This window comes from Sciurus vulgaris (assembly GCF_902686455.1).
Source record: "Sciurus vulgaris genome assembly, chromosome: 12".
NCBI classification, from domain to species: domain Eukaryota; kingdom Metazoa; phylum Chordata; class Mammalia; order Rodentia; family Sciuridae; genus Sciurus; species Sciurus vulgaris.
Window position 1 is genome coordinate 99,213,254 of NC_136473.1, and position 18,499 is coordinate 99,231,752.

The following is an 18,499-nucleotide window of genomic DNA, read 5'->3' on the forward strand; positions in this document are numbered from 1 at the left end:
GCATCACTTTTTAGTAAGCAATTAGCACAAAAGCAATTAGTATTTCAGTCAGTTTTTGAAAACCATGAGACAGTAACTCATAATCATATCAGTGGGGAAAAAATTGAGTTTATCAATGTAGGAGGTTAAGAAGATTTGTAGGTGTATGCGATCAGGCTCAAATTAACTCAGGACAAGCTTGTGACTCTAGAGTCTTTATGAGCATAAGTATTAGGCATTCCCACACAAGGACCCTTCTTCTGTAGCCTCCAGCTCTACTTACTTTTGGTAGGGCCAACACAAGTGTACATCTTTAGTTACATTAAAAAAAAAAACAAACTTTTTCCTTTTAAATGTCCATGCAGGACTGTACCAAGGCTGTACTCTCCCGCCAGGTGTTTAAGACCAAGTTGGTCAAAACTGACCTCGTTCCTGTCTACTCTTTAAGAGTCAGCTGAGATTCCTCAGAGATCACTTTTGGGGACGTGTATAAAGACTCTTGACTCCTAGCTTTCCTGTACCAGTGGTGCCATCTGCCAGGATGGGTCAGGGTCTTGCAGATTATATGTGGCTTCTCTTAGAAGCAACAGGGACATTTCCTCTCCAGTGACCCTCCTCTTTGCAGAATGTATGCTAGTTGACTTCCTGTTCTCTAGAGTCTTCTCAATCTCGTTGATGGGGTGACTCACCAGAGTTGCTGGGCCCAGAGAGGGGTCCCGTCCTTTTCTGGGACCTAGCTGACCTTAGAAGTTGCTCCCCTCTTAAAGGACTCCTGTGATTAGAACAGAGCTAGCGGGGTTATCCAGGATTACCTCTCCAACTCATTGTCTTTAGCAGTAATCATACCTGCAAAGTCCCTCTTGCCATGTAAGGTGACATAGTCACAGGTCCCAAAGGCTTGGGCATGGATATCTTTGGATTCTATTATTCTGCCTAGGCAGATTCATTCAACAAGCAAAAAAACTTGGAAATATAATACTGTATTGGAAGGGAATCTAGCATGTCCTTAAAGTTGGTTAAGAAGTAGTTCAGAAATTAAGGAAACCTCTGTAGAAAACAGTTTGGCAAAATACATCAAGAACTTTAAAATAGCTCGCTTTATTTCTAAAAATGTATTCTATGGGAATCAGAAATGCAGAAAAAGATATACATATTAAGAATCACAGCAATATTTATAAAATTTAAAAAATGGAGAATACCATAAAGATTTATTAATAAGATCCGTACCAAAAAAATGATGATCTCTACTCAGGGTAGAATATTATGTAGTCAGACAATGCATGTCACAGCTGGGTGAGGGGTGGGTGCCTGTAGTACCAGGTCTGAGGAGGCTGAGGTGGGAGGATCTCTGAGTCCAGGAGTTACCAACTTGGTGGCATATCCAGACCCCATCTCAAACTAACAAAAAACAACTTGTGTTAGCAAAATAACTTCTAGTGACTTAGAAAAGACCAAAAGGGAGGCTGGGAATGTAGCTCATGGTAGAATGTTTGCCGAGCATATGCAAGGCCCTGGGTTAGGTCCCCAGCACCAACAAAAAGACAGAGTGTGCAAAAAGGTGGTTATCTCTGGGGGTGGACTACAGTTGATATTAAAATTTTGTACAAACTCTGTATATGTCACCATCAATAACTTACCAACATTGTGTCATCATGCTTTAGAACTTTGTTTAATTCCTTGATGAGGCCTAGAGAATCTTTTTTTTTAATATATATTTTTTGTTGCTTTGATTCTGATCAGGTCATATTTTTTTCCTTTGTTATGCTTTTTTTTGGTCACATCCATTTATTTACCTGTTTATTAAAATTTGTCCCTATAATTTTATTCTAAGGGTTAATTTATAGTTTTCACTATAAATTTAACCTATTTTGAGTTAATCTTTGAATATGGTGTGAGGAGAGGTCTGAATTCTTTTTTTGTGTGGATCTACAATTGTTTCAGCAATATTTTCTGAAGGACCAGGTGAACTTATTTTTTATTTATCATATATACTTGGCAACATTATTAAAAATCAATTGACTATAGATGTGTGGACTTAATGACATGTTTATCCTTATGTTTGTATCACACTCTTGATCAGTGTAGTTTTGTAGTGTTGTAACCAAAAGCTCGGTCCTTGTCCCTGATGCCAATCCAATAACAAGGACACGGATTTGAGAAAAAGGAAAAAGAAGTTTCATTGCTTTGCTAGCAAAGGAGAAGTACAGGGGACTCCTGTCCTGGAGACTGTTACTCTCAAGAATCTTTGATATGGAGGTGTGCCGTGGAACTCGTTGTAGATTCTGGAAGCAGGGGACCTTCCTGATTCTGCTCTGTCCGAGTTCTGAAGAGAGAGGTCGTCACGTGAGCTTGTCTCCACACTCACATTTGGCATCATGGTTATGTCCATACTCCCAACTTCAGTAGTGATTTCCTGTGCTTTTTTTTTTTTTTCCTTCTTTTTTTTCTTTTTTCTTTTTTGCTATATTAGGGATTGATTGAAGGCAGGAGCACTCTACCACTGAGCTATATCCTCAGCCTTTTTTATTTTTCATTTTGAGACCAGGTCTCATTATGTTGCCCAGGCAGTCCTTGGACTTGTGATCCTTCTACCTCATTCTCCCAAAAAGCTGGGATTGCAGGTGTGGCCACCGTGCCTGGCTGCATTCTGCTTTAAAGCCTGCTCTGGCTATACATGCTGTCTAGCTGTCCATTTACCCAGCTTACTTTCTGGACAAATTATAAGGGACTTTGCTGCCTCATCTCCCTCCTGTACTTTGTTGTAAAGGCAAGCAAAATATATTAAATGTTCCACTTCCTTGCCTCTCATCCCTATTCACTGGTTGTGAAGTGTTTGCCGAGTTTTTTCAAAGTTAAACATGCATGCTGTTTATGGAGTCAGAGTTATAATTTTTGTTATGAAAAGTTACCGTCACCCAAACCCTATCACCACCCTGCTGCCATTTCTCATATTTCTCAGCTATAGCTAATTTCAACAAGTTTAATTATAATAGTAGTAATTACCTATCTCCAAGTAACATGCTAATATTGGTACTTCTTGATTTCTCTACAGGAAATCAGGATTTTGCCTTTTTACATACACCACACCATCACTCCCTGCCCTACTCCATACCCCTATTTCCATGTGCTCCCATCCTCCCAAAATATTTATGTAGGGATTTTGATTTGATTAGATAATCATAATTTACCTTATTATGACTATGTGAATGTTTCATAGGTAAACTATGCAGTAGGCTATGCATTTTTCATTTCCTAGATATTTTTTCCACATTTTTTAATGGTTGCATTATAGTTTGCACATAATGGCAGGTCATTTATTAGGTATTTCAAAACATTTTTTCCTAGAGTCAATAATAACCTTTCTTGTGTTGAGTCTTCTACGTATTTCTCACTGGTTTATCCCCAGACTCTTCCCCAATCATGTCAGTCTTCTCAGTGTGTTCGAACATACTGGTTGTGCCTCCTGGAAGAGAGAGGGCTTGCCTTCTCTGACTTGCAGTCTGGACTGGAGGTCTGTCTGTGGACCTGCTGGGGCTGTCCTCCTGGGTCTCCCTTCATGGCAAGCTACGAGTTCCTTTCACCATTCTCTTCTGGTGAATAGTTTAGGTTACCATCTGTTCCCCAGATGTCCTGTCTTTGTTTTTTCTCATTTTGGCCATGGATCTTATTCTGCTGACTTTGTGAGTTAAGGGTACAAGCAGATAAAATTATTTGCATCTTTTTTTTTTTTTAATTTAGTTGTTGATGGACCTTTATTTATTTGTCTGTGGTGCTGAGAATGGAACCCAGTGCCTCACCTATGCTAGGCGAGCGCTGTACCACTGAGCCACAACCCCAGCCCCTTATTTGCATCTTGCATGCCTAAAATGCCTTTATGGTAACTTCATGTGTATTTGATAGATTGGTTATGTGAATTCTACGATTGGCTCCATGCTCAGAATTTGGAAAATATCTTTCCATTGTCTTCAAGCCTCCAGTGTTTCTCGCTGAGAAGCCAATGTCATCATCCTTTGCCAAAACCTATACTTTTTTCCTTCTGAAAATGTGTAGTGTCTTTTCTTTGTCCACAAAGTCTTCCACCAAATTAAGGGCAAAAGGAATGGGAAAGAAGACAGTGGCAACAAGATTAGAAAGTGTACAGCAGATAGAGGGCAGAATTACGCTGGGGGTGTAGCTCAGTGGCAGAGCGCTTACCTAACAGGCACTGCAGTCCCCAGCACCACACACACACACAACACCCCCTTAGGGCTGACGATATAGCCTGTCTCAGAGGGTGCTTGCCTAGCATGCAGAAGGACCGGGGTTTGAATCCCCAGCACCCCAGAATGGGAAAAAAAAAAAAAAAGACAAAACACCACCTTATTTATATTTCATAATCCCCAAAGACTCGCAAATTTGACTGTACTGAAGACTCCAGAAGTGGAGTCAAGAAAGAACTGCTTTAGAGGCTATTTAAGAAACAGGGACTTCTAGGAAGAAGGAGTAGACAGACGTTTTCCTATTCCTTCTACTAAGTACAACTACTGCCCTGAATAGTTGGCTAGGGACCTTATAGCCCAAGGGTGACAAGGCACTAAGTCCCCTGGGTTTTCCTTTGGCTTCGACTGGGTACAAGAGAAGAGGCAACCTGGAAATACCAACAGTGGTGGAGGAGGAGGAGGAGGAGGAGGGAGGAGGAGGAGGAGGAGGAGGAGAAGGGGGGGAGGAGAGGAGGAGGAGGAGGAGGAGGAGGAGGAGAAGGGGGGGAGGAGAGGAGGAGAAGAAAGAGGAAACTGTTAATGAACTTTGTTAATGAAATTGATAGGAAAAACAGAAATTAACTACTCCATGTATGCATAGTATGTCAAAATACACTCTGCTGTCAGTATATCGAAAAAGAACAAACTTTAAAAAAAAAGAAAAAGGGAAATTACCAAATCTGAGCACCAGAGAGAAAACATGGTGGAAAAAAAAAAAAAAAAATTGAACTGAAGTGCAGGGACATGCTGGAGTACAAGGAAATACTGAGCAATGATGTCTCCAGAGTCCCAGAAGAAAATGAAATGGGGGTGGGGAGAAAGAAGAAAATAACAGAAATAACAGCTGAAAATTCCCCCAATTTGGCAGAAGACATCGATCTCTAGATTTAAGAAACCAGCTTTGAGGAGAATGGTTGAGGGAGTACCCCGCCGAGAGGAAGGTTTGCCGGGACTGAATCTTGGGTCCTCTACCTTCAACCTCAGCAATCTGCGAGAGCACCGGCAGCTGAGGCAGGTCCCTCCAGGCATGAAGTTTGGAACTTGTATGATCAGATCAGAAGAAAAGACTGAATGATACTGCGGCGGCATTCCCAGGGAAGAGCCAGGCAGGCCAACCCACCGGGAGGCACAGAGGGGTGTGTGTTACCCACATACAAGGACCCGTCACCTTTGTGGTGTTCTGCTGCTAAATATGAGCACATATTCAGGTCAACCAGATATTTGAGGAAACATCTACATTGGTCAAAACGGACATAATAGGAGACATTTGGAAGGAACAGAAATGATAAGGAAAGAAAAACTAGGTATTTGAAAACCCAATCATAGCTGGGTGTGGTGGTGCACGCCTGTAATCCCCGCAGCTTGGGAGACTGAGGCAGGAGGATGGTGAGGTCAAAGCCAGCCTCAGCAACTTATCGAGGCCCTAAGTAACTCAGTGAGACCATGTCTCTAAATAAAATAAAGAGAAGGGCCAGGGATATGGCTCAGTAGTTAAGAGCCCCTGGATTCACCGGTAGTACATGCCTGTAATACCAGCAATTCAGGAGGCTGAGGCACGAATCTCAAGTTCAAGGCCAGCCTGGAGAACTTAGCAAGAAGTTGCCTCAAAAGTTAAAAAATTGGGAAGGAAAAATAACAGAATGGATCAACCATCATTACCCTATGTAAATGTGTAATTACACAAATGGTGTGACTCTACTTCATGTACAACCAGAGAAACAAGCTGTACCCCATTTGTTTACAATAAAAAAAAAAAAAAAAAAAAAAAAGAAAAAGGTTTAGCATGCCTCAGGTCCTGGGTTCAATCCCCAGCATTACACACACACACACACACACAAAAAAAAAGACAAAACAAGAACAAGAAAAGAAAGAGCATCTAAGTGTTCAACACAAAGTTAAATTTGAGAGTACTAGAAACAAAGAGAAGATTGCAATAAAGCAGATTCAAGTAAAGAATCAACAGGCAGAATGGCATTAAACTTCTCAATTTCAAAAGGTTCTGAAAATAGATTATGTACCTAGTCATATTTTAAGTTAAGGTAGGAAAAAGACATTTTTGAATATGTTTGGCTCAAAAGTTAGGTCCGACATACCGTTTCACGGGAGGTTAATGTACGTTGTCATCAGATCCAGACCCAGAAAGCAGAGGGGCCGACAGGAGAGAAGCAAAGGGGGTTCCCGGGGTGACAGCCAGCAGTGTGCCTGGCAGGTTTACAGAGTCAGTTCAGATGGAGCTAGTCAGAGAACTGAAGAAAAACAAAACCAGTACTTCATTTCAAACACACTTATTGTGTTTGAACACACCGAAAAGAGATTTATACAATTTAAGGAATCTGGGGTCAGAGTAATGAAAAGCATCCAGAAAATGAATCAGGCTTTCTCTGTGCCTTGTTTCCATTTTTTAAACTTTTATTTGTATTTATTTATTGGTACTGAGAACTGAACCCAGGGGTATTTTACCACTTAATTACCTCCCCAGTCCTTTTCAGTTTTTGAAACAGGGTCTCGCTAAATTGCCCAGGCTGACCTTGAACTTGGTGATCCCCATCTCAGCCTCTGGAGTAGCTGGGATCACAAGCATGGACCACCTCACGGGGGCCTGGCTCCATTTTATTTAAGTCTCTTCCTTTTCTCTATCAATACAACCTACCCGAGTGGCAGGCTGGACATTATGAACAATTTTTTGTCCAGACTGCTACCCGATTCTAGAACCATAAATAAAATCAGTTAAGATTTGTAAAATAAGATTTGTTGCAAATCTCTTTTGTTTTTTAATAAAGATTTTTCTGTCTTTTAATACTTTTCCAGTATATAAAGTAAATGCTAGATATTAAGATATAACCAAAAAAAAAAAAAAGAAAAAAAAGTACCGTGCCATCACCCAAGTGGAGAAATGACTTTGCAACATATAAGACATTCCTAAGGAAAACCACATGATGTCAGTGTACAAAACCATTGAATAAGTTGAGTTGCATATCCTTGGATGGTAAAACTTAAGTATTGTAAGGACAGAATTCTTTCTAATTTTTTAATGTGTTTCATGCAATTATAATCCATATTCCAAATTATTTCTCACTTTAATAAAAATCATTCTGATCTTAAAAAAAAAAAAAAAAAAAAAGATATTAGCCATACTGGTCTATGGAAAGCCAGAAAAATGTGGGTCTGTGTGGGTGGAGATGGGAGAAATGAATTTTATTTTTCAGAAAGGTAATTCAATATGTAATGCCCAACACAAAAACAAATCGAAACTACGAGTCTTGCAATACATGCATATTATTTAAATAAATGTCAAAATGATCAGCCAGAAGAATTAAAAACTGTTGCCTCCAAGGAGTAGGAATAAGAGGCTGGTGGAAGACAGTCAAGAAATTCTTTTTTAAAATAAAATTTTAATTTATTTATAGTTATTGTAAATACTTATGGAATGTGAAGTATGTATTGAAATGTCATTTCTAGTTTTTTCTGTCTCTTAACTGCTTTGAAGAGTAGAATTTATATTAAAATTTGTATTTCAAAGCTTGGGTAGTGATTTGAAAATATTTCTGATATGTAAATGGTCATTGCCATATATATGGATATTTATGTTTATTCATGTCAGATTTCCAGAAAAGTGCTGGAGACATCTCTATATGGTGGTGAAAAGGGACTAACACAACATAGCACAGTGTTTACAAAGATGAATTTATTCAACCAGAGGACTTTTCATTTCCTACTTTTTAAAAAAAATCTGAATGACCTGTCCTTTACAAATGATTTAATATAGATAGTAAGGTATTTTTAAACTTAATTTTGTGACAGAATTAATAAAAAGAAATTTGTTACTGTTCTGTGAAATCCAAAGGACTGACAATTCAAATCTAGAAATATGTTTAATAAGGTAGGAGGGGAGGTGCAATTATTTGCATGAAATTTCACATCTCATGTGTTTAAGTAGTAGAGACTGAAAAGTGTTATTTAAACTTGGAATGGAACTGCCATTTGACCATTTATCCCACTCCTTGGTATATAACCGAAGGACTTAAAATTAGCATGCTATAGTGACGCAGCCACATCAATGTTTATAGCAGCTCAATTCACAATAGCTGAACTATGGAACCAAGTTAGGTGCCCTTCAATAGATGAATGGATAAAGAAAATGTGGTACATATACACAAAGAAATATTACTCAGCCATAAAGAAGAATGAAATTATGGCATGGTAAATGAATGGATCTGGAGACTATCATGCTAAGTGAAAGAAGCCAGTCCTAATATGCTCTCTGATATGTAGACGCTAACACACAGTGGGAGGTGGGGGAGAGAATAGAAGTTCATGGGATTAGACAAAAGGGAATGAAGGGAAGGGAGGGGAGATGGGAATGTATAAGACAGTATAATGAATTGGACATAACTTTCCTGTGTTCATATGTCAACACATGACCAGTGTAACTCCACATCATGTACAATCACAAGATTGGGAAGTTATACTCCATGTATGTATGATATGTCAAAATACATTCTACTGTCATGTATAACTAAAAAGAACCAAAAAACCTGTTATTTAATATTTATCTACAGTTTTCTTATATGTTTTTATAGAATGAAATTAAAAGAAGAAACTTATAATTAGCTCACAAATGAGAAAGAAATCCTTGTAGTCTACTTGTATTTGGAATTACACATTTTATAATATTTATCTTAGGTAACTTGTAAACCACAACCAAATTCATCATCTTGTTTCAAAGTTACTGTTTCTCTGGCTGAGCCCTTTTCTTCCAACATTGCAAATATTCCACGGGATTTGGTTAATGAGATTTTGGAGGAACTGGAGCACAGTGTCCCTCTCTTGGAAGTGTATCCTGTTGAAGGACAAGATGCAAATATTCATGATGTTGCTCTGGCTTTGGAAGTTGTAAGGTAATAAGACTCTACTTCTGAAAGTTAAAATGAGGATATTCAACAATTCATTTAATGTGTAAGCTTTGCTCACATAAGCACTTTGTACATATTTATTGACTTACCTTTTACTGATTGCTGGATTAAATTTCTCCTTTTAAAAAAAATCGGGTCTCCCTATGTTGCCCAGCCTGGTCTGGAACTCCTGGGCTCAAGGATCCTCCCACCTCTGCCTTCCAGTGTGCTAGGACTACCAAGCAGCACATGTGCTGCCTCACCAGGCTATCCATTTTTTTTTTTTTTTTTTTGGGTGCTGGGGATCGAACTCAGGGCCTTGTGCTTACTAGGCAAGCACTCTACCGACTGAGCTATCTCCCCAGCCCCCAGGCTATCCATTTTTAATTAATATAATGCATTCGTAAAACTTTTCGTTACATTTATTTGCAAAAGTAGTAGACATGAGTAATGAAAAGTTTGCCAATTTAAAAAAGTCTTGCATTTTGGAAAAATTGAATTTAAAAGAATTCTAGAAACTTCCATTCATATATAAGTATCTTAAATATATTAAATATCACTTTTTACATGTAAGGACCCTACAAATACTAGATGTCATCATCCTTATTATCATTGCTTCTTATAAGTTGATACAGTTAGGGAAGCTATTCATAAACAAAATACAGGATATTTTTGGCAAGTTTTTGGTTTTCTAATGTCCCACCCACAAATTTTATTAGATCTTACATGTTATTTTTTTGTTGAACAAAATTGAAATCAAAACTATGAAAATTTAAAAGCAAATTTTACATTTCCACTTCCAAAAACATTACCTTCAGTAATCTAAAATACAATCCAGATTATCTTAATATTTAAAGTTTTGTCTCATTATTAGTTCACTGGAGGGTCATTTAAAAATATTTTTCATAAGAATCGAGATTTAAATAGAGAATGTGACATCAGAATATTTTAAAATTCTAAACACAATGACTTTTTTTTATGACTATCATAATTTGGTTTGTTGTAGGTTTTTTTACGATTTCCTTTGGAGAGACTGGGATGACGAAGAAAGTTGTGAGAACTACACTGCTCTTATTGAAGAAAGAATTAATTTGTAAGTACAGTTTAAGAAATCATTCAGCACTTCATGAACAAGAAACATTGTAACTGGCCGGTACTTTTCAGGTGGTGTGACATACAGGACGGAACAATTCCTGGCCCGATTGCCCAGCGTTTTAAAAAAACTCTGGAGAAATACAAAAACAAGCGTGTGGAGCTCATCGAGTATCAGAGCAATATTAAAGAAGACCCATCCGCAGCAGAGGCTGTTGAATGTTGGAAAAAATACTATGAGATAGTGATGCTCTGTGGATTATTGAAAATGTGGGAAGATTTACGCCTTCGGTAATGATCGACTCTATTTTAAATAGAAGTAAAAGATTATGTGTTTTTTTTTTAATAGTTCTTGTCATATATATTGTTTTGATTAAAATAGATTATAAAATTAGATGTCTAATATGTAAATTAAGCTCAAGATACAACTATATGTATTGGAAAATTATTTTTATATCATTGAATTCTTTTGTTATTTTTTGCAAAATAATTCCCATAATTCAGTCCTTTCCTTATCTTTCATCTTTATCTTTTTTGATTGTGGTATAAAGGCAAACTGTTTTGATTATGGCCTTCTTAGAGCATAAGAAAGGAGGAGGTGGATTGGCTTATTGGAGGTGGATTCACATATAATATGTGAAGTACACAATTCATTAACTTGCCTACCTTATAATTTCAGCTTCTCTTACCAACATAAGTTGTTCTTGATAAATAAAGCAATGTATATTTATTCAGCATCATTCTCCAGAATACTTCAAATGTATTAAAATATTTTTACCCTACCCTGCAATGAAGAAAATCAATATTTCCGTCTTTGTTTTACAAATGAAAAAACAGAATCTTGCCAATGGTCCAAACATTGATGGGAAATCTTGCACGGACCAAGGGACTATTTCATACTGGATTATGTAACCCCTTCTCTGTGTTCACTTTTGCTTATTCATTGCCCTTAGGAATTCTGAGCCACTTTTTTTAAAAATATATTTTTTGTTTTTTTAGTTGTAGGTGGACACAATACCTTCATTTTATTTTTATGTGGTGCTGAGAATCGAACCCAGGGCCTCACAGGTGCTAGGCGAGCACTCTACCACTGATCCACAACCCTGGCCCCATGAGCCACTTTTTATTCATCTTACAATTAAAAGCCTAAATCTTTTCTTTTTGCATTTTTCTCCAAACTTGACCTCTCTCTCTCTCTCTCTTAATCATTAAGCATCCCATTTTAGTGCCTATGTTTGATATTTCATTGTCACTGGTGTTCCTGTGACAAATCATGGGACTGCTTTGGGAAACCAATATAGATCTTTTAAAATCCACTTACCTACAAATTCATTTAGCACAAGCTGCATTTGAATATGAGCTCTCATCACTAGGTGTAAGACGGCATTAAGATTCCTCTCATCTCAAAGGTTAAAATCACAGACCTTTTGGTTCCAGGAATAAAATAAGTGGCTTGGGCTGGGGAGATAGCTCAGTTGATAGAGTGCTTGCTTTGCAAGCATAAGGCCCTGGGTTCTATCCTCAGGATCGCCAAAAAAAAAAAAAAAAAAAAAAAAAAAAAAAACAAGTGGCTTGGTCAAACCCTGCTACCAGATAGCAGTTATAAAATCTGGACAAACTACATTACAAGTATTGGACTCTTTGAAGGAACTATGAAGTTGTCAAGGCAACAATGAGAAAAACACTTTATCCTTGAAACTGGTTTATCCTCAAAATGGTAAGAACAGGAATCTGTGGCTTCTTGGCCTGGGAGCGATCTCAAATTCCCCTAGCTCTGGCAGCAAAAGATACTGTCTTGGTTTTTTTAAGGTGACCAAGAGGAGAGTTCAGGACTGGCAGAGTGACCCGAAGGTTAAGGAGGACATCCTGACAGCAAGAGACCTGCAAGAGGGCGAGGTCCAGATCGACGCCCCCTGGAGTCTCAGCTGAGGACCACCACGCTGGCACCAGAGAGGACAGCCGCTGTGCACCTCACCGGAACTCGGGCCGCAGATAACTTCCTTCTAGAATACTGAACTGACAGTCCTCACATAAGTACATGACGACCTTTAATGATAAAAACTTTCCAAAAAACTTGGAATGGAAGGGATTTTCCTCCTCCTCGTTAAGACCATCTACAAAAACCCGAGAGCCTCATGGCAAAAGAATGGATGTTCCCCCGACCCAATCGGGAACCAGACAAGGATGTTCCTTCACTCTTGCCACTTCTGTTCAAACTGTGCTAGAGGTTCTAGCCAGAACAATGAGGCAAGAAGGCAAAGGCAGAAGGCATCCCGATGGGAAAGGAAGAGGTAAAATTACCAATTCACAGATGACAAGACCTTGTGTACAGAAAATTCTCCAGTGAAATACTATTCTTCAATATAAAGAAACAAATTGCTGATGCACACAGTAACTGGGGTGGACATGAAAAACAGATAGAGGCAGGGAGAGGGGGTTGCCAGGCGCAAGAAGGCATATTGTATATTATTACATTTAAAATATCCAAGAAAGGGCTGGGCATGGTGGTGCATGTCTGTAATCCCAGCGGCACGGGAGGCCGAGGCAGGAGATCACAAGGTCAAAGCCAGCCTCAGCAACTTAGTGAGGCCCTAAGCAACTTGGTGAGACCCTGTCTCTAAATAAAATATAAAAAAGGTCTGGGGATGTGACTCAGTGGTTAAGTGTCCCTGGATTCAATTCATTCCAAGAAAGATGTAGGGCATTGCCAGTAGAAATGCAAAACGGTGTAGTCATTTTGGAAGAGAGTTTGGAAGTTTCCTACAAACCTAGACGGACTCTCACCACGTGATCCAGCAGTCATGTTCCTTGGTATCTACCCACGGGAGCTGAAAATTAAGTCCACACAGAAACCTGCACATGGATTTTTATGGCAGCTTTATTCATAATGACCGGAACGTGCCCGCAGCCAAGACGCGCTCCAGCGGGTGAGGTACAAGCGAGCCGTGGTGCATCCAGACAAGTGACTGGCATACCACTGAAAGGAAGGGACCTGGGAGCCACGGGAAGATCCAGAGGAAACGGAAACGTGTGTCATCGTTAAGTGAAAGAAGCCAATCGGAAGAAGCTCCGCGCTGCAGGAGCGCAGCCGCCGGCTGTTCGAAGGCGCAGCAAGACGAGCGCTTGCCACGGGCTGGCACAGGGGCCGGTGGACGCAGAGGACCCAGAAAGTGGAGGCCACCCCCCGAAGAGCCAGACCGAGAGTCAGCCCTGACGCAGATCGTGGACGTGGGGCGACAGTGACGTCAGCGTAGGCCATTCACTGTGAGTGCTGTGCCACTCTGATGCTGGGTCCTGATGGTGGGGAAGGGGGATGGGTGGGGTGTGGGGACTCGGGGTGCCTTTGGCTTCATGTTGCCGTGAATCTAAAACTTGCCCCAGAAGAGAGTCTGACTAAAATTCCAAAGAAGGGAGCTTGATAATGACGGAGAGCCGGTGGGTGTTCACCTGCGGGTGGACATGGAGGACTGGTGGCCACCGTGCACGAGGGACCGGTCAGCCTGACGCCAACACTCCGTGGCTTCGTCATTATCATTGCGTTAAGTGTGTGTGTACGTTTGCGAGACTTCATGGCGTGCTTTACTTAAAATGAGTATTTTGTATGAAAATAGACCTTAATTTAATTTTTTTATGAAACACATATATGCCTTTGATTTTAACGCAAGGATGAAATGATAAACTACTGTGGCTTCCCAAATGTTTAGGATGCTTTACACTTGGAGCAGCTAATAATCTGGTGTATGGTGAAAACAAATACGCCAGACTTTTTTTTATTTCTCAAGATCAAAACTACTTGCTCAAAGTGATATAATGAGGGGGTTTGATTTTGAAATGCTTAGTGAAACTTTTTATTCAGAGGATATTGCTAACGTTGATTACTTGCATGATACATTGTTGAAACTTTCCTGAAATCATGTGTTTTACAAAAATATTTATTATTTAAGATATAAGTTTAAAAATATTGGCACCAAAGCTGCGATCCCTCGGCAGGAAGCTGTAATCAAAGTGCTGGGGGGTCCAGGGAGTTGCCAGTACAGGTCTGTCTATTGGGAAAGGAGCATGGGGTTGACAGCAGGGGTACACACCAAGAGTTGCCCTCGATGTCTTTCTGACTTTCTTTTGGAGATAATGATTAAGATACAGGAAACAAAAAGAGAAGTAGAAGAGAAAGAATGGAATTAATTAGAAGTGCTGAATGGCAAATAGCATCATAAAAACACCTGAGAAACTAAAATGATTCTGCAAGGATGACAACAGCCAATTATTCTCCAGAGACCCTAGCCATTAAACGACGATTGTTAACTGAACACAGCACTTCAAATTAGGTGTGTCCCTGTTATGGTTTGGATATGAGTTGTCCCCCAAACGCTCACATGCAAGACAATGCAGGAGGTTCAGAGGAGAAATGAGTGGGTTATAAGAGTCTTGACCCATCAGTGAATTAATCCTTGATGGGATTAGTTGAAGTGGTGGGGTGTGGCTGGAGGAGATTGGTTTGGGGCATGGCTATGGGGTATATATCTTGTATCTGGAGAGTGGAGTCTTGTCTCTTGCTGCTTCCTGATGATGTGAGCTGCTTCCCTCTACCACACTCTTCCGCCATGATGTTCTGGCTCACCTCAAGCCCCAAGGAATGGAGCCAACCTTCTATGGACTAGGATCTCTGAAACTGTGAGCCCTCAAATAAACCTTTCCTCCTCTATAATTGTGCTGGTCAGATCCTTTCGTCACAACAGCGGAAAAGCTGACTAAAACAGTCCCCAAATTTTCTTATACCTCAGTATCACCAAGGACATCAGCCACCTCTGCTCTCTGGATTATGAAAACATGATCAAGAATTTTCTCTAATTTATCGAAAAGTCGAGGTGGCTGAAACACTGGTTGTTGTGGGTCGCATGCCATCTGCCAGGGACAGCCCAGTAAAATGAAAAGATTTTAGAGCTGAAGGGTTTAAACACAATTATCCAAAAGACCTTAGTCACTACATTGCTCTCAAGTTGCTCACTCAGAGAACTTATAATTAATGATCTCAAAGATGCTTAGTCTTTTTTCTTTGTAAGTAAGGATAGATACTTCTCCATATTAATCTAATCACAAATGTTTTCAACTATAGAGTTCACGGACCTTTCTTTCCAAGAATTCTGAGACGTAGGAAAGGAAAAAGAGACTTTGGAAAGACTATAACACATATTGTAGCCAAGGTGATGACTACTGAAATGGTAAGAAATATACTTTATTCTTATTTAAGTTTTAGCTGCATGCGATCAGAAAAGAAGCTCCCTGCAGGCAGAGGTCTTGTCGGCTCATTACTGCCTTGTTCCCTCCACCATACCCAGCTCAGTGGCATATAGGTGCGAAATAAATAAACGTCAACAACTCGTTACTGATACTCGCCTTGTTGCCAGATACATGCTAGTTGCCATGGTGTCTTAAGGATAAGACACAAATGTGAGCAAGGCTGCATTTGGGGGAGATGGAGCATTGAACCCGACCACAGTCTTAATCGTTTGTGCAAATTTCAAGTATGGTAGAGGTACGGACAAGAAAATAGGCAATTACAATGCCTATTGAATGATAAATGCTACAATGGGGTGTGTACAGGGCACACAAAAGGGGTACTTAAGACAGAATCAGGAATTGTGGCAATGCGAGCTGGAGACAATAACCAAGCTGACCCTTCACAATAGCAAAGCTATGGAACCAACCTAGGTGCCCTTTGATAGATGAATCAATAAAGAAAATGTGGTACATATGCACAATGGAATATTACTCAGCCATAAAGAAGAATGAAATTATGGCATTTGCCAGTACGTGGATGGAACTGGAGGCTATCATGCTAGGTGAAATAAGCCAATCCCAAAAAACCAAAGGCCGAATATCCTCTGTGATGTGAGGACCCTGACTCACAATGGGTAATGGGGGCGGGGAGTGGAGGTTCACCAGATTGGACCAGGGGGACTGAGGGGAAGAGAGGGAGGATGGGAATGGGAAAGACAGGAGAATGAATCGGACATGACTTTCCTGTGTTCATATATAATGACCAGTGTAACTCCACAGCATGTACAGCCACAGGGCTGGGAAGTTACACGCCGTGTACATATAATACGTAGATGCATTCTACTGTCGTGAATAACTAAGAAGAACACATTGAAAAATAACTGCGCTGAAACCCAAAGGATGAATATAAATTTAACCAGTTCAAGAATGGCACATTTCTAAAAAGCACAGATCTCCACCTCACTTGACCTCTTAGAAGCATTTCACAACCCTCCTTTTGAAATACTGTCTTTTCTCATTTTATATCACAGTAGTTTCCTGTTTTTAATTCTTTCCAGTTGCTCCCCACCCCCCCCATTGTCATCCGAATGCGGGGCACTTGGTCTGTTTTCTACACTCTCCTGTCCTGAAGTGACAGGTCCCTCTTCTCCGTGGCCTCGCGTGTCTGCTTACATTCCAGAAGACGTCCCTGAGCCTTCACGTGCCACCGCGCGTTGCTCCTCGCCCCTCTGCCTCAGAGTGCTCCAGCTCACGGGCCTGCCATTGAATCCCCCGTCTTCCCCACCCACTTGCTCAGGGTCGAGAGCCCTCTGTTCTAGTGAGTGGCACCCCTGTCCACCCGGGTGTCAGTCACCATTTGGTGAAAGTCATCTCAGCCTCCCTGTCGCCTGCACTCACTGGCTAGTTTCTCTCACTAGCGCTCTACCCTGCTGTGAGCCAAGTTGTTTTTTGGTGTGCCCAGTCGCTGCCATCCCTCAGATTTCAGTTTAAACGACATTTCCACTGTGAAGGGCCTTCTCGACCTTCGACGTGGGCCACCTTAGCCGGCTGCCTGTGTTCATGGCACCCTGCGCTTCTCCTGGTTGGCACCTTCCCTTCTCATGACTGTGGTAACGCTTTGGTGGCTGTGCTTTGAATGTGTCTGTCTCTTCATTTTAACATGAACTTCCTGAGAGCAAGAATGTGTACTTCCCACTCACCCACCACCAAGCGTGATGACTGGCACATGGCAGGTGGCCAACAGTTTTTTGTTGACTCAAAAAATGAAAGTACGTGTGCCAAGAGAACGCAGTTCCGGCCAGGAGCCGGGCGCACACCCGTGGTCCCAGCAGCTCGAGAGGCTGAGCAGGAGGATTGCAAGTTCAAGGTCAGCCTCAACGATTTGAGACCTTCGGCAACTTAGTAAGACCCTCTCTCAAAATTAATAATAATAATAATAAAAAGAGCTGGGGATGTACTCAGTGGTACGTCGTTCCTGGGTTTAGTGCCCAGTACAAATATATATATATATATAACACATGAAAAACTAAAAGAAGTTCACCAAGGCTCAGAGGACTGTATGAGAGCGAAAGCCGTCTTGTCTAATATCCTATTTCTATTATTTTCAACAAAATTGATTTTTAAACTTGCTTATTGAATGAGATCATTCAATAATGTTAATGATTCTACCAACATCTTTGTAAAAAATATAGATTTCGTTCTTTTCCTCAGCCTTTTTTCTCTTTTGTCTCCCACCTTGTTTTTTATCTCTTCAGGCTTCACTTAATTTTCCTACAGTGTGACAATGAGACACTTCTTTGATTTTTATCCAAAACTCTTTGCCACCCTGTCTTCATTTTGGATGCCGTCACTTTGAACTTCGGGGTCCAGCAGAATGAGAGGAAGGCCACCGTGAGGAGGCAGCAGCATCCACTGCCACTTTACTCAGACCTTTGCTTTTAGAGCTACCCTTGAGCTGACAGGAGATTTCAGCCTGACAGCCATGGTGACCCCCACGGCCTTTACCAGCTTCCTCAGGTTTGAAGAGTCTTCGCTCAGAATTCTTGCTCAGTACTCTGAATACCTACCTCATGCCCATCATCTGCGTGTTGGTGATGAGCTCGCGCCGTAGAGAGGAAGGAAGGACTTGGACTTTGCAGTCAGGCAACCCAACGTTCAGATTCACCATCTCAGACCACCTAACATCTGTGTGACCTTGCAGCAAACTTTAAAAAGAGAGAGATAAAAATCATGTACTAGTGGGCTGGGGTTGTAGCTCCATGGTAGAGCTCTTGCCCAGCACGTGTGAGGCACTGGGTTTGAGTCTCAGCACCGCATGTAAATAAGTAAAGGTCTGTCGACAACTAAAAGTAGATACATAAAAAAACATACTTTATTGGTTAAGAGCCCAAGCTCTAAAGCCAAACAGCCTAGATCCCTGGCTTTGCCCCTTATTAAGTATGTGATTTTCAACAAGTCATTTAATCCATCTTCAGTTTCTCTCATGTAAAATGGGGATAATAGTTGCATTTTTACAGAGTC

At 40.6% G+C, this 18,499-nt stretch overlaps 1 protein-coding gene across 1 annotated transcript in view; it reads left to right on the forward strand.

Moving 5' to 3' along the window:
- The window catches only part of SHCBP1L (SHC binding and spindle associated 1 like), a 43,638-nt gene that overhangs the window by 5,910 nt on the left and 19,229 nt on the right, over positions 1-18,499 (forward strand). The window contains exons 3-6 of the mRNA XM_079107485.1: positions 8,901-9,115; positions 10,116-10,202; positions 10,274-10,492; positions 15,315-15,420. Of these exons, the coding sequence (XP_078963611.1) occupies positions 8,901-9,115; positions 10,116-10,202; positions 10,274-10,492; positions 15,315-15,420 (627 nt within the window). The remainder of the gene's footprint in view (positions 1-8,900; positions 9,116-10,115; positions 10,203-10,273; positions 10,493-15,314; positions 15,421-18,499) is intronic.